General features: G+C 34.6%; 3 protein-coding genes across 3 annotated transcripts; 2 read left to right on the top strand and 1 right to left on the bottom strand.

Moving 5' to 3' along the window:
* Window positions 1–578: 578 nt before the first annotated feature.
* LOC120490200 (NAD(P)(+)--arginine ADP-ribosyltransferase 2) lies at window positions 579–2,154 on the top strand. Its single transcript, XM_039687635.2, has 3 exons — window positions 579–738; window positions 819–906; window positions 977–2,154. The coding sequence occupies exons 2-3, from the start codon at window positions 856–858 to the stop codon at window positions 1,706–1,708; spliced, it is 783 nt and encodes a 260-aa protein (XP_039543569.2). The 5' UTR covers window positions 579–738; window positions 819–855; the 3' UTR covers window positions 1,709–2,154.
* A 5,074-nt stretch (window positions 2,155–7,228) lies between these two features.
* On the top strand, window positions 7,229–8,595 carry LOC120490198 (NAD(P)(+)--arginine ADP-ribosyltransferase 2). The gene is made up of 3 exons (XM_039687629.2): window positions 7,229–7,332; window positions 7,562–7,649; window positions 7,726–8,595. Exons 2-3 carry the CDS (start codon window positions 7,599–7,601, stop codon window positions 8,482–8,484), a joined length of 810 nt encoding a protein of 269 aa, XP_039543563.1. The 5' UTR covers window positions 7,229–7,332; window positions 7,562–7,598; the 3' UTR covers window positions 8,485–8,595.
* Window positions 8,596–10,570: 1,975 nt separating this feature from the next.
* On the bottom strand, window positions 10,571–22,441 carry tmem184bb.1 (transmembrane protein 184Bb, duplicate 1). Its single transcript, XM_039687613.2, has 10 exons — window positions 22,251–22,441; window positions 20,626–20,844; window positions 19,377–19,542; window positions 17,534–17,624; window positions 17,361–17,436; window positions 15,339–15,430; window positions 15,081–15,250; window positions 13,832–14,026; window positions 13,294–13,320; window positions 10,571–12,162 (listed from the first exon to the last, which is right to left on the bottom strand). Exons 2-10 carry the CDS (start codon window positions 20,842–20,844, stop codon window positions 11,966–11,968), a joined length of 1,233 nt encoding a protein of 410 aa, XP_039543547.2. The 5' UTR covers window positions 22,251–22,441; the 3' UTR covers window positions 10,571–11,965.
* Window positions 22,442–23,094: the final 653 nt, after the last annotated feature.

Genomic DNA, 23,094 nt, shown 5'->3' with positions numbered 1-23,094 from the left:
TTTTCATTATTTGTAATCACAACATTTTTTCTTTTGTCAAATCAACTTAAATCATGTATGTAGTTCATATAACATAATATTTTGAGTTTCTGATGATTAAATCATTGTATTAACTCAATTTTCCATTTCCATGAACTTAAAATTTAAAGGCAAACAGGTTACTTCATTTTTGAAGTTAAACCAACGATATTTTTTTACAGCGCAAAGCATTATGGGAAGTGCATTTTTAAAGCTAAATATAGCCTGATATCAACGCAGTTTACCTTGTTTCTGTTATGAACATTCAATTAATATTCTAAATTATTCACAACCAGGGTGCATGTCATGTGTTTGTCTCCGTAATTGCTGCTGTATTCACTATTCACTGTATTCGGTAGATGTATCTTAAAAAAAAAAAAAAAAAAAAAAAACATTATTTAGCGTTGTTCTTAATATGAATGAACTGAATGATGCACATTTCCATGATGATAATCTGTTGTCAACCCTGCTTTCTGCTGGCACTGACATGACAGGAACTAGTTTGCCCTTGTTAACCACACACACACACCAGACTTTCACAGGTGTTGCATTATGGAGAGTTAAACTATTCACATGAACTGTTGCACAGTTGTTCAGATATTTTTAGCTGTATAAAAAAGCCACCATCTCTTGGTTTAAACAGTTGTCGTCTGTTGGCTGAGGGACTGACTTTTCTGATCTTTTCCTCTCTTCATTGAGCTCCCAGAAAATAGACCACAGGTAATTTTAGGTGACATTTTGGCATTGGAGTAACGGATTTAGTGAAACGCTTTTGTCTTTCATCGTCTGTTCTTCACTAGATCTACTAGATCATCTGAGGGATTTGACTGAATCAAGATGCTGCTGATCATTGAAGCTCTTCTTCTCATTTTAGCTGCTCTAGGACAGGTAAGCTTGTGTTCTAGTCTGAATATTACAGATGTGAATATACTGATCATTATGACTTCTGTTGCGGCAGGATAACAGCGCTGCTGCAGGACAGATATTTCCATTGGATATGGCACCGAATTCAGTTGATGATCAATATGTCGGTTGTAGAGATAAAATGGCGAATCTGGTGAAGACAAAATATCTGGAGGACGAAAGGTCTGACTCTGAATCCGAATTTACAATAGCTTGGAAAGATGCTGAAAAGAAATACAAGCCACCAGGGGATAACTTGACAAAGAATCACTCAATTGCTATTTATGTGTACACAAGCTCCATTTTAAAGCTATATAAGCATTTCAATGACGCTGTTCGTGATGACAAGAAAAAGTACAAAAACAAAACATTCGAATGGTATTCACTTCACTTTTTGTTAACAGACGCGATACAGATTCTGAAGAAAACACAAAAAGGATGCTATTCAACTTATCGTGGTACAAATGTTGAATTTAACAAGAAAGTTCTGGGCAAAGAGGTTCGTTTCGGCTCGTTTTCTTCTTCCTCTTTGAGTCGTGACAGAACACGGTTTTTTGGAAATGTATCTTGTTTTGTAATCAAAACTTGTGAAGGTGCTGCTCTGACAAAATATTCTAAGCTTCGTCATGAGAAAGAGGTGCTGATTCCTCCTTATGAGAAGTTTAAAGTCACTGCTGTCAAGACAAGAAGAGTTCAGAAAGATCTCTGGTGTGAAACTGTGTTCACTTTGAAAAGCACCGGGACAAGAAGTGGCCTGAACTGTGCAGTGGCATTTAATAAACCATAAAAAAGTACTAATATTCTAAATGTCATAATCATTTGTTAAAAAAAAAAAAAAAAACAAGTATTCATTACTTCAATGAGCTCAATATCATCATCATCTTTCTTTAATTATTACATTGTTTAAATTAATACATATTTAACTAAGTGTGATTTTGTATATTTTCATTTCTGAATCACATAACTTAGAGAGTTACCTAAAAGTTCACTCAAAATTCCAATGTGGACTCATGCATTTTCTGTAAAGCTGCTCTGAAATGACGTGCGTTGTGAAAAAAGCACGATACAAATAAATGTGAATTGAATTGAATTACTAATCATACTGAAAGTTCTGAACAAAGGGCTTTACCATGTACATCAGCTCCAAGATCGCTATTGTTTAGTTCATTAATACTTTGTCAGAAAACACAATGAACATAATTTCAACTAAATGAAATAAAGTTATTTTTAAGTTGCCTCAAAGAGATTTAATGTGTCTCTGATTCATTTCTCCATTTATAAGTGCATCTTTTTGCATCACATTACTAATATATTTGTAATGCTTTTTATATAACTGTCAGCAATAACATATTAACTGAAAGACTTTCTATGTGCAATGCAGCTTGCAGCAATATTTTCAATAATTTAATACACTAAAAAGTTTTTGCTTCTTGTTGAATTTAATTGGTTTCAACTAATTTTGAATTTTTTGTTTATTATTTAAATTTAAGTTTTTTTTTTTGTTTGTTTTTTTTTTACTTTAGTGATGTTGGAGTTTTTGTGGTTATTTTGATGTGTTTGTCATTACTAACACCATGTCCATGACGCTTTATGAAATGAGCAATAGCTGCTAAAACCGGTGAAATTATGAGTCTCCTCTTAAGTCTTCATCCCTTTACATTCAGTCAAAAACTTAATTTCAGTTCAAAATCATTTATTTCAACAAAATATAATTTGTTGAAATGGAATTATTACTGTATATTCAATGGGTGAAAATTTAATTAATTTAAATGAATTAAAAAATAAGCTTGTGAAATATATGCAAGACAATGACACATCTTAAGCAGAGAAAAACTCGGCGTTTGTCTTGCATGAAACCACAGGTCTTCACAAGGGTGGAATTATCAGAAGGCTTCATGCTTCATGATTATTTTCTCTCTATAGTGCATGAAACCACAGGCCACAAGTGACAATCAGGTGATCTAAACCATTTAGATGACAGATGCATCACACACACACACGTTAGTTGTTGTTGTCTGCTTGTCAATGACTTTTCTGATCTCCTCTTGTAGTTGCTCCTGAAAAACAATGAAAAGAAACAGACAGAACCTGTTAAAAAGAGACAGTGTTTTCAGGTGAGTTTAGGGTTAAAGGGATACTCCACCGTTTTTTTCCCTTCACTAAGACGAGTTAATATACCTCTCTCATCTTAGTGCGAGCACTTAATCGCTTTGGGGCGTAAGACACTTCGATAGCACTTAACTTAGCCCAGTTCATTCAATAGGATCCAAGCAGAGAAGCGACCAAACACCTCCACGTTTTCCCAGTTACACGAGTGGTGTAACTCGACCAAGAATGGTGACATTAAATAAAACATTGCACTTTTCTAATTCTAAGTATGTAAAGTGGATAACTACAATGTAATGCAACTTACTGCCGGTCTGCTACAACCGCATCCGGTAACACTTGAGAATACGGTTCCTTCGTTAATGAATAACTACACAAGAACTAATGAGTAACACAATATTAACAATCTAGTAACTATTATTAACTAACAAGAAACTCTGATTAACGAACTAGTAAGTAATAGCGCACAGATGAAAGTGGTAGTTCACTATTAAGTAATCAATGACTACTATTTTTTTAATACTTGCCAGAGAATTACTGAAAAAGTTTATTAACAATCTAGTCACTACTATTAACTAAAAGAAATTCGTATTAACGAATTAGTAAGTAATAGCTCACAGATGAAAGTGTTACTAGATACTTCTGCGGGAATTACTAATTATTTGGATCCGTATTATAAAGTGAAGATCATTGGAACTAACTAGTAATTACTCAAGTGTTACTACATGATCTAGTCATGATTTGTGCAAACGTTTGAGATTTTTGGTGAACTTTAGTATACTTTTAGAAAATGTCTTTAGTAACACTTGAGTAATTACTAGTTAGTTCCAATGATCTTCACTTTATAATACGGATCCGAATAATTAGTAATTCCCACAGAAGTATCTAGTATCTAGTATAGTGTAACTGATGTATAGATTAATATCCCAGATAGCAAACTGACATTGAATCAACGTGGAAATATGACATCGAAACAACGTTGATCTGACATTGTTTTGCTCATCGAATTAACGTTGAACCAACGTCAGACGCGTCATTCTTTCAAAACTAACATAAAATCAACTTGAAATCGACGCGTTGTTTCAACGTTATGAAAGCAAACCAATTTTCGATTTTCATTTAGCTTTGAAGAATGCCGCGTCTGACGTTGGTTCAACGTTAATTCGATGAGCAAAATCAACGTTGTTTCAATGTCACGAGAGACGTCGTTTCCACGTTGATTCAATGTCAGTTTGCTGTCTGGGATCTTGCCTTCATGTTCTTCTAGATCTTTTTTTATTTAGTTTAGTTTAGTTTTCAGATCATTGTTCTTTTCTCATTTGTATTGTGATGACATTGAACATATTGTTAACACATGTTGTATGGAACTGATGAACATGTTTTTCTTAATTTGCGGATGTTTTTTTTTGTATTTGCATGCGTTTTTACATCTGCACACGTTTTTTTGTATTTGCATGCGTCTTCATCAGGTTGCAGCGCGGTGAGCTCTCTCGGCCACCGTACAATGGGGTCTCGCGAAGTTTAACGCCAAAAGCGGCTCTATTTTCAAAATAAACTTGCATTCTATACTACTTAAAACAATATTCAAGGCTGCATCAAAAGGTAGCTTCGCGTCTGCTGCCATGTTGAATCCAAAGAAATAAACAAACTGCTTCGGTGTGTCGCATAGATGTCGTCATCGTCTTGCTGCTCCCTCCCCGTTCTGTGATTGGTTCCCTAAATGAGGCCAAAATCTAGACCATGGTATCCATGCTGCCTTTCAGCGGGAAGGCAGACTATCTGATGTTGCGATCCTTCTTAAATCTTTAAATCTTTTGCCGCGACACACATCCAGTGTAACGTCAGCCGTTAAATGTCTGAACGCCAGTGAGCGTCCTGTGCAGAGCAGTCTCATCCCAAGACGTCATACAACTGACGCTTTACACGTCAACATCCGTCGTTTTAGGGTACCCTTTAACGTCGGTTAGATGACGTTATCGAATCCTAACCCTACCCCGTCACGTAACCGACGTTATCGGTAAAGCGTCAGTTGGATGACGCCCCAGGATCGTCATCTAACCGACGTTTAAGGCGGATGTTGACGTTTGGTCAGTTATATGACGTCTTGGGATGAGACTGTGTTATCCTGTGATGTGATGCTGTTAAACTATTCGTCGATGCCTTGCTCTGGAGGCAGTCATTTGCAAATGTATTTGCCCGTGTGACGTCACAGATCCCGCAATATTATAATGAGCCGTTTTTGGGAGCTTGATTAAATACATGCTTTGATGTTTAATGAGGAGGATGTTTTAAGTTATGGAACTTGCAGGATGTTTTAATGGTAATATATATCTGAAGTGTATAACTGCTTGCAGCAACTACAGAGATAGATGTTGCATCTCCTGTTGTGAATTAATCAGAACGATAGTTGTGAATTTTCATAATAGTGCTGAATAATAACAGAAACAGGGTAAACTGTTTTGATTTTATTTTAATTCAAGTTGTCAGTCGCCATGATTGCATGCTAATGTAATATTTGATTGTGGGTGTTTTCGGGGCTTTAATATAAAGATATCTCGGACACAGACGAGCTCTTTTCTCACTTTTTATTAACTCTCTTTTTACTTCCGCTCTCCTCTCTCTGTACCCCCGTCATAATAAAAGTCCCTCCAACAACATCCACTTTAACACAATATACTGATGAATTAACAGTGAAATATTCAAATGAAACATCAGGATTAATCTTTTTTAATATAATGTGCTACATTTAAGTCTTACACTAAGAAGAAAAGACACAGCACCAGCAGTAGGTTTTCATTGTGTGATGATAACCAAACTTTTGTGGTTTTGTTTCTCTGTGGTAATGACACTTAAAATGGGGTTTTCATGAGAGTGGTGTCAGAGTTAAAGTGAAAAAAGTTATGTGATTCAGTTTAAATATGCAGATGTGTGTTTCTTAATGCGTTATCTGTAAGGAATGAATACTGACTTTAAACTACAGCAATATCAAACAACAATTTAAACGTTTTGACCTGGATGAATATTCAGAAGTGCTCTTAAAGGTATGTAGCAACAAATGTTGTATTAATAGCAGTTAAAGAATTCTTCTACATGGAATTTATCCATCTTTCTCAAATCCAATCCCTCTTTCTCTTTTTGCCATGGCGAGGGATTAAAGTAAAGCAGGAATCTGCAGAAAAACATGCACATTTCAATGATGATAATCTGTTGTCAACCCTGCTTTCTGCTGACTCTGACATGACAGGAACGAGTTTCCCTTGTTAACCACACTCACACACCAGACTTTCACAGGTGTTGCATTATGGAGAGTTAAACTATTCACATGAACTGTTGCACAGTTGATATGTTCAAGCAATCTCCTTCATCATATTAACTCACTTTTTCCAGTTCAATCAACTTAAAATTTGAAGGCAACCCAGGTTACTTATCTTTTTTAAGTTAAACCAACAATATTTTTTTTTTACAGTCGACTAGGGATTTGACTGAATCAAGATGCTACTGATCATTGAAGCTTCATATGAGTTGATTAATGAGTTAACAAATATGTTGTTGTTTTTTACACTGTAAAAAAATATTGATGGTTTAACTTAAAAAAGTAAGTAACCTGGTTGCCTTAAAATTTTACGTTGATTGAACTGGAAAAAGTGAGTTAATACAATGAAGGAGATTAATTTAACCATCAGAAACTCAATCTGAACTAAATAAATTATTTAAGTTGATTTGACAAAAGAAAAAATGTTGTGACTACTACACTGTAAAAAAATATTGTTGGTTTCACTTAAAAAAAGTAAGTAGCCTGGGTTGCCTTAAAATTTTAAGTTGATTGAACTGGAAAGAGTGAGTTAATGCAATGAAGGAGATTAATTTAACCATCAGAAACTCAAAATAATAAGTTATCTCAACTAAATAAATTATTATAAAGTTGATTTGACAAAAGAAAATATGTTGTGATAACAAATCTTGAAAATATTTTTTACAGTGTAGACTTAGTTATATTTGAAAGTGGGAAGGTATGTTTCAATTAACAATTTCATAAAAATTCACCAGAAGATCAGGGTAAAAAAAAAAAAAGGCAATCATCTTGGACAGACAGGAACTCAAAGAGTTTGACCAATGTGAAACTCCTACTCTTCACAACCCACACACATTTTCGGTATTATAAAAAAGGCACCTTCCTCATCTCTTAGTCTGAAGAGTCATTGTCTTCTGGCTGAGAGCGAAAGGCTTTTCTAATCTTCACTTGACGCTGCTCTTGAAAAAAATAACAAAAAGCTAATTCAGAATCAGACACAAAAGTACTTTCAGGTAAGTCTGTAGTTCCATCAGTGTAATAATAATCACAGGTTTAAGTGATTGTTTCAAAATCTGCTGTCAACAAAACAAACGTTAATAGTAATTTAAACCTGTATTGTGTAAGAAGTTGGGGTTAATTGTGCCTAATCTATATTCTTGTACATTGTATTTCCAGTCATATATTTATTTATTGAGATGCTATTGTGTTTCTGGTTGTCTTTCATCATCTGTTCTTCACTAGATCTACCTGATCATCTGAGGGATTTGACTGAATCAAGATGCTGCTGATCATTGAAGCTCTTCTTCTCATTTTAGCTGCTCTAGGACAGGTACGCTCGTGTTCTAGTATTAATATTACAGACATGAATACTGATGATGTGATCATTATGATTCACGTTTCTGCAGGATAGCAGCGCTACTGCAGGACAGATATTTCCATTGGATATGGCACCGGATTCAGTTGATGATCAATATGCCGGTTGTAGAGATAAAATGGCGAATCTGGTGAAGACAAAACTTCTAAATAATGAACTCAAAAATTCACCTGGTTTTAAAACGGCTTGGGGAAAAGGGGTAGAGTTTCCCAAGAGCAAAAATAATAATTTGACAAAGAATCATGAAATTGCCATTTTTGTGTACAGTGATAGTCTTGTATACGAGCACTTCAATCGTGACACTCGTCGTGATAAAAACCAGTACAAACACGGCAACTACAAATGGTATTCACTTTACTTTCTATTGACAGAAGCGATACGGATTCTGACGAAAACACAAAATCAATGCATGTTAACATATCGTCGTACAAATGTTGAATTTACCAAGAATGTTCTGAACAAAGAGGTTCGATTCGGCTCATTTGCTTCCTCCTCTTTGAGTCGTGACATAACACGTTTTGGAAATGTATCTTGTTTTGAAATCAACACTTGTGAAGGTGCTGATCTGACAAAATATTCTAAGCTTCCTCGTGAGAAAGAGGTGCTGATTCCTCCATATGAGAAGTTTAAAGTCACTGCGGTCAAGACAAGAAGAGATCAGCAAGATCTCTGGTGTGAGACTGTGTTCACTTTGAAAAGCACCGGCACAAGAAGTGACCTGAACTGTGCTCTATTCAAGAAGCCATCCAAGACCAAAACAAAGTCTTATGTGCTGAACAACGTGCTTTGAATGTACATGACATGATTATGTACATCATCTACAACATTTGTTTTAGTTCAATGATTATTTTGGTCTGAAAACAAAATTTGTTTAATTTCAACAAAATGAAATAAAGTTATTTTTAAGAGACCCAATTCAGTGGCGTCAAGGTGATTTTGTGTCTCTAAATCATTTCTTCATCAGTACATCATATCACTGAATATTTGTAGTGCTTTACTTCATATAACTGTCAGCAATAGCTTATTGACTGAGCGAGTTTCTAATTGGAATGTAGCAATATTTCAATATTCAATATTTTCAATAAGACTGAAGCAACAGGACCATGCCTTAGTCCTTATTTGATTATTTTTAATTCAATTTAATTCAACCACAGTATACGATCACTCCCCAACCTTCAAAATGGAGATCTGGCTAAATGAGGGCAATATCAGTATCAGTTATATCGATACCGCTCAGCTTACTGGACGAGGACCACCACCAAATCATACAAATTCGACGAATGATTAAAAAGTGGCTAATTTCTAACAATACATACGACCTCACTCGTACGAATTTTTGCTAAATCGTACATATTTTACAAATTGGCCAATTCGTATGAATTCGTACGAATGACCTACCCCTTACCCCGCCCCTAAACCTACCCATCACATGGGTTTAGACAAATCGTACGAATTCATACGAGTGAGGTCGTACAAATTAGTACGAATTAGACACTTTTTAATCATTCGTCGAATTCGTACGAATTGGTCGTGAGATAGCGTAGGATAGCATTGAGCTGCAATTGTTTCTTATGAACTCTGCAAGACCATCGGCAGTGCTTGATGAAACAGAATGGTCAATGGTGTTTACTAGGGCTGGGTAATAAATATCGATTTCTCTATATTAATCGATTCTCATTTTTACGAACCGATATCGATTCTTAAATATCAAAAATCGATTAGTCATCCTGTTTCATTTGAATGAATGGGACATTGTATCGCGGCTGCGCGCATCCAAAGAAATCGCAATAATCTTTGTCCTTTGTTACTATTGATATGAAACAAAGTCTCAAATTTCAAATTACGTCCATTTTCTTTAGAAATTCAAAAACATAAATGACGTTTTGGCGCTGTGGCGTGAGATCGCTCTGGCGCAGCCGCGCAGCTCAAGAGAAGCAGCAGCACTGACTGATCTTACTTTCGGGTTGATAATACCAGTCACAGCGCGAAATAAACATGAATGAGCATCTGAAAGTGTGTTAAAAGATAGAGTACAGCGTATCCAAATCCGTATCATGCCACATTGATTCGCTCAATCAGAGTTTCAACCGTGGAAAGACGTCAGTTAAACAGCTTGTAATCAATGTCATGTATCGTCATATTTACCTCAGAAAACCCACATAAACTCGTCATCTAGAAAAAATAACTCTAGAGAGGAGCATTTTGCTAAATATATACACCATTACATATGCATAATAAAGCTTGCGAATCGAAATCGAATCGAATTGTGAAATTTGTCTCAATACCCAGCCCTAGTGTTTACGTCCCATAAAACGGGCACTGGCTCTGCCTCCGGATCTGGAAAAACAATTCATTGTTGCAGCTCAGGTCCGTCCATTAATCATAAAAAATATGACTTTTGATTTTAATAATGTAATGATAAATGTTGAAATGAACTAAGATTAAAACATTTTATTAAAATATCAAATGTACATACTTTTGTTTTGTTTTCTTATATGTATGTTTCTCAGAAATGCACCTAAAGGGTTCATGTACAGATTAATGACAATTACCTCAGTCGTTAAAGAGAAAAAAATCGTTAATAAAACAGAGAATTAAAACAATCTCAGGTGAAGTGCAAGTTATATGATGATGAGTTTATACAGGTGAGTGTGTTAGAAGAGGTGAAATCTTGACTTAATTGAGATGATTTAAACTTAACTTTAATTGTAGGACATTCTTCCTTCTCAGACTTCACACTGCATATTTCGATTAATTTAATAGTTTTCAAAGATGTATAATGTGTATTTCTTAGTTATGATGGATAATAGAATTAAAGAGGACAATTATTAGAAGAAAACCAAACTGTAAATTGAGATCAGTAAATCAGAACTCAGTGCTTTCAAACATCTGAGGTTTATTCTGCGTTTCTCTCAATCATCTTTACATCCATTTGAGAGAGAAAGAAAGAAAGAAAGAAAGGAAGAAAGAAAGAAAACAGAGTGAAAATGATGTGAAAACAAAAACTAAACTGCTTCATTCAAAACTGCAGGTATTTACTAAGGTAAAGATGCCAGTCCAGCGCACACATGTCACATGTTTAAGGCGTTTCCATCATCAGCTACTTGCTCCTGTGGTTTATTATGCAGCAGTTTATAATCTAGATACTTCAAGATGCCAACAAACCTTCACGATACCCTGAAATACACATGTAGAAAGTGCCGAGAAGAGTGTTTGCGTGTATTATGATAGATAATCATCAGTCTGTCCGGATGTAGTGAGAGTTCTCTCAATCTTTGTCTGATCCGCAACATGATTATTAATCGTGTACATTTCATTTAGAAAATTCGATTAGAATTTGAATACATCCGTATGCATTTTTACAATATGTGACCCTGGACCACAAAACCAGTCATAAGACAAGGGTCAATATTTGGCCAAGATAGCTACAACTATTTGAAAGTCTACAAAAAAAAAAATTGTTAACATTGAGGAAATCGCCTTTAAAGGGATAGTTCACTTTGAAATGAATTGTTGGTTTGTTTTAGCTTACCTCAAGGGCATCCAAGATGTAGTCTTTGCTTCCACAGTACTTTTTAGGTCAAACTGTTCTTTGGTCACCACCTCAAAGAAGTCCAAATTAAACATGATTAAATGACTGGTAACAAGAGGTAAAAACAATATAAATAATGTTCGTTTTCTCACACAAACCGCTCGTTTCGTGTCTTAGGCCATCAACGTGTACTTACATTTACGAGTCATTAAATCACGTTTAATCTGGACTTCTCTGTGCATGCTCTTTGAGGTGGTGACCATAGACCTCCATTATATGACTGTCAGACAAGAACGGTTTGACCTAAAAACATAAATACTGCGGAAACAAAGACACCTACATCTTGGATGCCCTTGAGGTAAGCTAAAACACACCAAAAATTAATTTCAAAGTGAACTATCCCTTTAAAGTTGTCCATTCATGTTCACAATTGTGCTGCATTCACTCGCAAAATACATTTTTATATATACGTATATTCACAGTAGGAAATTTACAACATATCTTCATGGAACATCATTACTTAAAGGGACAATGTGTAAGATTGAGGACATATTATGAATACAATTCTTTTAGATTTTAGATAATAAAATACTTAAACTACACATTGTCCCATTAATATCGTAATGATTTTAGGCATAGAAGAAAAATCTATCATTTTGACCCATACAATGTATTATTGGCTTTTACCGACTTATGACTGGTTTTGTGATGCAGCTGGTCCTCATGTAGTGTGTGTCTCTCAGAACTCGTCGTCTGAGCTGAGCAGAAGTGTTTTCTCGTTACTGCAGCTGTCGGAGCGTCTCACTGGTTCTCCTCGGCTCTGCTGTGTGTACTGCTGATACGCCGGAGAGAAGTTATGGATGGCGTCCTGCAACATGTCTCCTGGGTTCATGGTCTCCTTCAGACTGCTGGAGATGCTCATGGGAGCACAGCGACCTGACACACAGAGAAACAAATCAGATAACACTTGATCATGCTACTCGTCTGCAGTATATAATACACTCCTGCACTGTTATGAACAAACGTTCTTACAGTGACATTAATATAATGTTTCTTCAAAACATTCACAAAAAAACATCATTTATATGATTTTTTTCCCCTGATATATTTTATTTAACATATTTTAAATGTATCTACTTGTTTCGTAATGTCCGGAGAACATTTAAAAGTAACTTTCTAATAATGTTTGAAGAATGACGGAATGGAACGTTCCATGTTCTAGACTGTTCTATTGTGAAGAATGGCAGAAGCTTTGCTTGTGTTCCTTGTTTTAAGTCACTTTGGATAAAAGCATCTGGTAAATTAATAGATGTGAATGTAAACTGTGTATCCCACAATGCAAAGCCCTTGAGTTTAGTTCCAAGTGCGGAGCATGAAAAGTCAATTATGTCAGCTACAACATTTACTAATTTCACTCATTATTTGGTCAAATATATATATATATATATATATATATATATATGAAGAGTTCAGATGCAAAAGCCTCTAAATGCAATTTTCTTCTTTAATGATGATTTATGTCAAGCTTGTATATTTAAGTTCAGTGATTTCACTAAAATGGCAATGATAATTACCTATTAATTGTTATTTAAGTGAAATTACTGAACTTAAATATACAAGTTTGACAAAAATCATCATTAAAGAAGAAAATTTCAAATGGCATTTAGAGGCTTTTGCATCTGAACTCTTCATATATATATTTTTTTTTATACAGAATGTGAACTTTGAGTCTAAAAAAGATGCTATGTAAAACCACATATTACAAATTTTTTGGTAAGTTTATTGTAAAATTGAACATGTTTTACTACTTTTAGACTCTTACACTATTGAACATTTAATCTGCAAATGAACAAATGAGTTCATCAGTATTTAACATTCTCGGCAGTGCAAAGATGAACAACATGAGATCACACATCACAAAATGTATGAAAAAAAAAAATTAATGAAACTGCTTAAATGAAACGAAAGTTTTCCTCTATAGACATACAGCACACCTATTAAAAGTGAATTATGAATGAAATGAACTAAATAAAAACACACAGAAGCTAAAGTACACATTAAACTTACCATACTGGCCATAGACAGGAACACAACCTGAGAGAGACACAACACAGATGAGGAAGAAGAGGAAACAAACACAGGAGTGAAGGATGATAGAGATCAGTTCAGAAACATAGAGGTATTTCAGCTTTACAAATGTGCTAAATCTTAATGCCATGGTGAAATAAATCATGTTTTATCTGAGAGAATGTAACTCAAATGTATCAGAATCAAATCGAGTCTAAACTAACCATGAAAACTACATCAAATGTGTCTCTACAAATGTGTGTTTCTGATCATATAAATGTGGTTAGAGTGATCATATCACACAACGTTCATTCACTCCTGTATTTAACACTCTACTCAGTGATTGGCTGTTCATTGATAGGCTGTTCAGTGATTGAATGTTCAGTGATTGGCTACTCATTGATTGGCTGCTCATTGGTTGGGTGTTCAGTGATTGGCTGCTCAATGATTGGCTGCTCAGTGATTGGTTGCTCAGAGATTGGCTACTCAGTGATTGGCTGCTTAGTGATTGGCTGCTCAGTGCTGTGGGGTTTGTTACCCTGTATATCGAGTCTCTTGTCCATGTAGACCTTGTACGTGAACGCGTGTCTGAGCGCCAGAGCGGCGAAAAACATCTCGATGCAGATGATGAAGTTCTGGTAACCGGCGGCAACAGTGCCCTCCCCCACTGTGACATCAGGAGAGTTGATGCGAGGAATGGCGCCGCACTTCTCCAGAATCGCCAACAGCATCCCTACATCACACAAAATCATACACTTTCATATAACAAATATTGTTTTTGAATCTTTCATTTTGTTTTAACATCCTTTTTCTTTTTAAAATGTATAAATAGTTGATTGTAAAAAATAATGCATGTCAAAAACAACTGTATATTTTGTTTTAATTTGAGATATTTATATTAGAATTATATTCAATAATATTTACAAATATTTAGTTAAATATCATATAGCAATAACAGCAGCATCCCTAATTCACACAAGGAGAAAATATTCTTTAATTATCTATTAAAAAATACTATTGCTGGATTAACATGTTCTTTAAAATGTGCATCGTTTCCTTATTTTAAAATGGTATATTTTTATTAAGTTGCGTACAAATTGATTGTAAAAAATATTTACAAAACGTGCAATTTTTTACACAACATTTTGTCTTAACATTTAAATTTAAGAGATTATTATTGTGCTTTATTATACATTCAGTGCTTCGTAATGATGGGACTGAAAATGTACAGTAGATACACTGTAAATTTTTTTTTTCCAGATTTGTTATCATAACATTTTTTCTTTTGTCAAATCAACTTAAATTATTTATTTAGTTGAGATAACTTATTATTTTGAGTTTCTGATGATTAAATTAATCTCCATTGTATTAACTCACTTTTTCCAGTTCAATCAACTTAAAATTTTAAGGAAACCAGGTTACTTACTTTTTTAAGTTAAACCAACAATATTTTTTTACAGTGTAGTTTTAAATCATTTTTCTAAAGTAATAGATGAAAAGTGAATTCAGAGAATTCAGCAGAGAATTCATCCGGATTGACTGAGGAAATCATCAAAAGATCCTGACAAAATTGCAGAATCTTTAAACTTTTCTCCAACGTTGAAGATTTATATTAAAAAATAAAACAACAACACTTGAACTCTTGTTCCCTTTGAAAAACTACACTCAATGCTATGTGAACGCTTGTGTGTTTGACCAGCTGTGAATACACAATACCGTTCAAAAGTTTGTGGTCAATACGATTTTTGATACTGTGATGATGATGATGATGATGAAGACTCACTCACCCTGCCAGAAGGAGAGGAAGACGACGGATTTGACCATGAGGAACTTCAGCATGGGGCCGTACGGCTCCAGAAGCTCTCGAGTGGCGAAGTAGAAGAGGAACAGAGCGTAGAGAGAGAGACTGACCGACACGTTGTAGACGATCGTCACGTACAAGTAACCGCTGGCCGCGCTGGACACAGACAGAGGATTTAATACAACACTCATTCATGTGTGTGTGTGTGTGTGTGTGTGTGTGATGACTGAGCTGAAGCACACACTTGAAGTCTCCATCTCTGTATTTCCCGAAGGCCTGCAGGATCACTGTGAACACGGCCATCAGCGGCTTCACCACACAGAACTGCAGCGTCGCCTGAAACACACACACACACACACACACAAGTGTTCAAAACACACTGACTTCTGTCATGTCATCTTCTCAACTTGCCATTTGAAAATATTCCTTTTCTTAAGGTCATAAAGGTAAAAGGCCTGATTAAAATCAGGCTTTTGTACACATGTAAATAAATCAAAAAATAAATAACTTTTTTTGGGGGTTGTTCGGCCCAAATGGACCCGAAGAATTTAAATAAATTTTTAAAAATCACAGCTTCTTCGGAATGGTCCAAAATTTGGTGACTTTGTTGGTATTTGCTATTTGAACACCCCAAAAAATTGGGGACAGGATGTGAATAGTCTAAGTGGTTGTAAGAAAAATAGTCACACTTGGGGTGTTGGGGTCCAAATGGACCCGCATGAAAAAATGAATGGGAAATAAAAAATGAATGGCAAAAATGTGAAAATACTGAGTTTTTTTTGTGCGTACAATCTCCAAATCAGCCACGATCTTGAAAAAAAGCACACAACAGTGAAGGGGTGAATCTATAAAACATCAAGAGTGCAAAACAGACACATCCAGACACACACACACTTTTATACACAAACACCAAAAATTCAGATTATACATGTGTTTTGCCTTTTTAAAATGCTCAGTTTTTCCACCAGATGACATCCATCTCATTTCAAAAATTGCTTTTATGAGGCCTAGGCTTGACTCTAAAATGAAATGCAGCTTTAAAAAAAATATATATATATTTTTTTATATATATATATATTTTCTATTATGTTCAATGGGGGGGAAATTTGTCATAATTATTGCATAAGTACTAATTATAATTTTTTTTATTTTTGAAATTTTCTCAAAACACCAAAAAAGAAAAGAAAAAATATTATAAAAAAAACGAGTAAAAAAAAAATCATGATTTTTTTTTTTTTTTTTTTAAATATGAATCCCGCCCTTTGGGTCCATTTGGACCCGAACACCCCGAGTGTGACTCTGAAAAGAACAACCCCAAAGGGTTTGAAAATTAATTTTTAATAATTTGATGCCAAATCAAGGTCAGTTTGTCAAGAAATCCATAAAATGGGAAATGCTTCATGAAACCTCAGGTAATTTCTAGGGCTGTGCAAAAATTAATTGCGATTAATCGTATCCAAAATAAAAGTCTGTGTTTACATAATATATTTGTGTGTGCTGTATATAATTATTTGATATATATAAATACACACACATGCATGTATATATTTAAGAAAATGTGTTATTCATATATCAAATATTTATATTTATAGAATATAGATTATGTATTTATAAATATATACAGAATTTAAGCACAAATAATTCTTAAATATATACATGCATGCATAGGTATTTATATATGCAAAATAATTATATACAGCACACACAAATATATTATGTAAACACAGACTTTTATTTTGGATGCGATTAATCGCTATTAACTTTTGCACAGCCCTAGTAATTTCATGATATTTAATAGCCTATTTCGAAAATCGTCGCTCTCGTTATTATGGAAAATGCTTGAAAACTTGAAAATGGGTTTATGTGCCCAAATATTCTTTTTCATTTGTACATTTATTAGCATATGCATATTTAGAGTGAAATTAAATTAAATATAAAGATTTTTTTTTTCAGATTTTCAAAACAGATTTCTAAACGTGGCACAAGTATTTAAAAGAGAGATTTTGAAAATAACTTGATGCGAATAAAGATTTTATCATACAAGAGATGCTGATTAATCCAGCGAGAAAACATGAGGTCAGAATCTCTAGTTTATTAAATGCTACATTTTTAGTCCATTCAGAATCGTGAGAGATTCATGATCTCTATATTTAAAACAAAAACCCGTTTTCATTTTCTTCAGAATTGTGCAGCTCTATTATTTATGATTGACAAACAATGTGTGTGTGTGTGTGTGTGTGTGTGTGTGTGTGTGTGTGTGTGATACCTGTTTGCAGAAGCGCAGGAAGCCGATAGAGTAAGTCCTGCCCCATAGACAACAAGTGCCATAAACACAGCTGGACCTGAACACACACACACACACACACACACACACTAGAGAAACCGCTGATTTATCATCTGACAGACACACACACACATAGAGAGAATGGCTGAACTCACTGGATGGGTTTTCCTCTGATCTCGGCCATGATGGCGCTCTCGCCGCCCAAATACTCATAACACAAACTCAAGAAGTTATAGATCACGAACGCTGCAGAAAACACACACACACACACAGAATCAGCACAGAAAACAGAGAGCGGACTGAGACTGTGCTCTGATTGGCCAAAGATCCCTAAAGTCTCGATCACAAAACTCAATATAAACTCATATATTTGTCATCGAAGCTGCTCAAAGCTAGTTATTAACCAAAGCATAACTGAGCAATGAAAGACAAATCAAGTGTGCTGTAGGTGTGTGTGCTGAGCATATAGACATGATCTCAACACTTATCAGCTCAATATCACACACACATCCTGATAACGCTGAAGCTGTTTATAGAAATAGACCTGAAATTATCATATATATCCATACTTACTACTGTTAGTACTAGGACTGTGCAACGATTAATTGTGATTAATCACATCCAAAATAAAAGTTTGTGTTTACATAATATATGTGTGTGTGTAATTATTTTGTATATAAAAATTCACGCACATGCATGTATATATTTAAGAAAAATGTGTTAATAATATATAAATATTAATATATATATATATATATATTAATGTAAATTATGTCTAAACATATATACAGTATACATGCAAATATTTCTTAACAAAATAATTACGTAGTATTGCAGTATTAGTATTATAATTAAAATACGTAAGAAAACCCTGAATGATGGCTTGAAAAATACAATTTTTAAAATTATTTTATGCTTAAAAAATTAAGCCTTTTTAAAGATATAAGCATTTCAATTAATAGTAAAAATCCATCAATACTTGTGTAAAATTATTCCTTTAGTATTTAATAAAAATATGTAAGATTATTCAATTATTCAATCAAAATTTGTAAGGAGTATTCAACCATTTAATTATGCAAGTATCATCCAATTAAATATGTAAGGATTATTCAATCATTTAATTATGTAAGGATAATTAAATTAAAATATGTAAGATTATTAAATTATGTAAGGATTATTAAATTAAAATATATAAGGTTATTCAATTAAAATTTGTAAGGAGTATTCAACCATTTAATTATGTAAGTATCATCCAATTAAAATATGTAAGGATTATTCAATTATTTAATTATGTAAGGATTATTTAATTAAAATATGTAAGATTATTCAATTATGTAAGGATTATTAAATTAAAATATGTAAGGTTTTTCAATTATTCAATTATGTAAGAATTATTAAATTAAAATATGTAAGGTTATTCAATTATTACATGAAGTAAGGATTATCAAATTAAAATATGTAAGGATTATTCATTTATTGAATTATGTAAGGATCATTCAATAAAATATGCAAGGATTATTCAATTATTCAATTAAATGATGTAAGGACTATTAAATTAAAATATGTAAGGATTTTTCAATTATTCAATTATGTAAGAATCATTCAAGTAAAATATGTAAGGTTATTCAATTATTCAAGTAAGGATTATACCATTTTTCATTTTAAATTTGTAAGCATTATTCAATTAAAATATGTAATGATGATTATTCAATCAAAATATGTAATGATTATTCAATTTGATGCATTTTATACTATCATTTTAAATCTTGAAAAAATGCTTAATGTTTTGAGTGTATAGCGCTTTATAAAATACAGCAGCTTAGCAGCTTAATAATAAGTGTTAATGTTGCAAATCTCATCAATTATGCAACATATAGCAACAAATAGCATTTCATCTGTAAAGCAGCCGTACAGAAGATAACAGTGTCATATTCAGCTCGAGTCTCGCTCTCTTCTCTTCAGAGTAGCCGTTTAAAGGCCTCACACACACACACACACCTTCGTAGCAGTCCCGGACGGTGTCGAAGTACACGTAGTACTCCTCGTTGGTGAAGAACAGCAGACTGAGCCACGAGTCGAAGGCGTAGATCGGCACGATGAAGAGGATGCGCACGATGTGCCGCTGCTCGTTAGGAGTGTTATAGTAACGCAGGTGCATGTAGATCTGAGACACACACACATTATGACATTTATTATACATTTATTATCAGATTTTCATTCTTTATTAAGTGTATCACATAGGGATGCTACATCAATGAACACATTTAAACTGAGCAGAAATACAGATAGAAGAGTTTCATATGCGAGTTAAACACGTGTGACTGAATGATAAACGCCTGTTTGTGTGTGTGTGTGTGTGTGTGTCGGGGGGGGGGGGGGGGGGTTAAGTGGAGCAGGGGATACTTTTAATCACACACACACAGTGTGCGTTCTGAATCTGCAGTTGCTATGCAACCACCTCTACTCTCTGATGTCATGCCACCTGTTGCCAGAGCAACTGCTCCTCCTCCTCCTCCTCCTCATCATCATCCTCGTTTATGTCAGGAGTTTCCAACATTATGTTCCAACCTTGTATACACCAGATGTAATGTTAACGTTACAGTAAATAGATCATCAGTTACACAACATTAATAATCTATCCTAGTTATAACACGTGTTGCATATTAATTAAAAGAGAAGAATTAAGCAATACACATGAAATATTGCACTGTAAAAAAAAATATTGTTGGTTTCACTTAAAAAAGTAAGTAACCTGGTTGCCTTAAAATGTTAAGTTGATTGAACTGGAAAAGGTGAGTTAATACAATGAAGGAGATTAATTTAACCATCAGAAACTCAAAATAATAAGTTATCTCAACTAAATAAATTATTATAAAGTTGATTGGACAAAAGAAAATATGTTGTGGAAATATCTTGAAAATATTTTTTTCAGTGTGGTTTTATTTTTATATTAGTATTACTCAATATATAATACAAAGAAAAATATGTAATATTTATATAGTGATTGTAATAACATATACACATTATAGGTATAAATGTGCTGTATCAACATATTATTGTAAGAATGTATTTATATTTGATATAAAGAACATGTATTTCTCTATTATATATATATATATATATATATATATATATATAAATTAAATGACATACTTGAATTTCTATGATTAATATACTCTCTCTCTCTCTCTCTCTGTGCAGTAATGATGTGCAGGATAGTGTGTGTGTGTGTGTGTGTGTGTGTGACCTGTTGGCAGGTGAGCATCAGCGCCGTCCAGGTGAAGATCCCAGATATGGTCTGAGCGGTGGCGGTCATGAGGAAGATGGGCGTCTCCACGGCGACCACTGGGGTTTCCCACGACTGGTTGTGACCCTCAGGGGCCACCGTAACCACCCCGGGCCCTGGCGCCATGACAACCAGAGAGCCGTTTGATAGAGACACGCCCCTCCTCCACAGCTGAGCCATCTGCAGACAAGAGCCAATAAGAACACGGCAAACACCAAGGGGTGGAGTCAGTGCTAATAGACCTTATTCAGAGCAGCGCCATGACAGGTATGAAAGTGAGGCTGTGAGGGATAGACTTACCGTGTCTCCAATGGCATCCGCTGTAAAAAGCTGAATAAAGCTGCTAGATTACTCACAATTTTCCACAACTTACATTGTCGGGAGTTTTTTGTCAAGTGAAATTTCTTGGAAAGATGTTTTTCCAGTGTTTCATGAGCAGAACAGTCCGAAAACACATTAAATAACAGTACAGCCCATTGAAGAGATGCATGTCTATCCCTCACAGCCTCGCTTTCATTCTCACTAAAAAAACAAAGATGGTGCTGCTGTGAATAAGGCGTATAACAACAAATGACCACAAAGCAACCCAATCATGGACAGAACAGAGGTTCACACGACAGCTTCACACGACAGCATACTGGGACTCTAAAACACTCTCCTAAAGCAATATAGATCTTTCACTTGGAACCATAATGATATTCTTTGATTTAATAATAAACTTGAGATGATCTTCCTGTAGTGATGATAAAGCATCAATGACATCATCTGAACACTGTGTGTGTGTCTTCCAGGAAGTAGTGTCAGTGTTGCCATGTCAACCGGGTCGGGAGACAGCAGCAGCACACAACGGACCGAAACACTGATCGCATCTGAGCTCATGTTTCTTCTCCTACAGAAAACATCATGAGATTCATCCATTATTAGCACAAACTAACAATAAGCTTTATGAAAAGATGTGAATCAAACTCTTTCAGTGTAGGCAACATTATCTAATCGTTTTTTGTTTTTTTTTAACTGATTGTAATTTATTTGGAATAGTTACTTTATTAATAAGAGTTATGCTACTGGAAATAAATTAAATAGCATCCGAAATTACATAAATCAAAACAATAAAAAAGGCATTAGTAATAGCTTACTGCAGTGCTTCGCTGAATGATCTATACCATGATACGTCCAAAAACGTGGCAATGTCAAAGATTATTTTTGTAATATAAATCTTTACGCATAAAAAAAAAATGTCAGGTTGACATCAACAGATCTTATGATCTTATCATGTATAAAGGAGCAGGCCTTCTTCAGTTTGAGCCAAAAAACCTGTTCGTTAAAGCACATTAGTTCAGCTCATTGCTGTGTTCAAGAAGATCTCATCACTGATACACAGATGATTAACTTATATCAGAGATCAGCGACTTTACAATTGAGTAATTTTTTCCTTTTTATTGACAGAAACGAGATCGAGCGCTACTGATGTTCGCGATCCGTCTGATGATGATGATGCGCGAGCGCTGCGTCGCGTGCGGATGTTTCTACGATGTGATTTCATTTCATTAAAGATCTCCTGGAGTAAAAAAAACAATCACACTCACGTTATTCAGTGTATTCCGCTCATCTGCTGCTCTCAGGTCGTGAAACCCCGCATGATGTTGTTCCGCGATGCGCTCCGTCCGTCCACTGACCCTCGCTCGCTCCCCGTGACGTCATCGAAACCGCAGCACCGGTTCATAATGCCATTCATTAATAAGTCATTAAATATTGCGGAATAGATAATCAGCTCCTGCAGACATGAATACACAGTACCAGTTTCTATACACTGGTATAGAGTGCTGAAACAATTAACATCACGTTAGTAGGCCTAGACTAAATAAACTGTGCCAAATTGTACTTTTTGTATGTATTTTTTAAACGCACAAGTTTTACCAGAGAGAGAGAGAGAGAAGAGTAAAGTAGCCTAAAAAACATCAGCATCCCATTTTAAACAGTCGCATCACAGGACAACTGAATACAGATTTCATGAACCTTAAAAATCAGTGCAAAACGAACTAGTTTCTACTGGTTTCAACAATACTTTAGCAAAATATTCGCGTTTAAAAAGTTTTTAAAAAAAATCTCTTTCGGTTGTTGGTTTATATAGGCTAGCCTCCACCCTTAAAACGAAAATGAATAAAAATATTTTTTGGGGTGGATTGATGTCGGCGAACCAACATGCCATGGTTAGTGCTGCAAAACCAGGGTTAATTTGTTTACCATGGTTTAACTACAATAACCATGTTTTTTGGCACTATTTTTAAGCCATGGTTAATTTTACTATGGGCAAGCTCTAAACTGCTCAATGTGGCTTTTAAGACTTAACTAGCCTACATATTAACATTATGAATTTCTGTAAAGTTGTTTTTGAAACAGACACACTAAGACTAATGAAACCCATATGGA

The sequence above is a fragment of the Pimephales promelas genome, chromosome 3, assembly GCF_988280905.1.
Source record: "Pimephales promelas chromosome 3, fPimPro1.hap1.1, whole genome shotgun sequence".
NCBI lineage: Eukaryota > Metazoa > Chordata > Actinopteri > Cypriniformes > Leuciscidae > Pimephales > Pimephales promelas.
The sequence above is the reverse complement of the archived record's forward strand: the minus strand, read 5'-3'. Positions and strand labels throughout refer to the sequence as shown.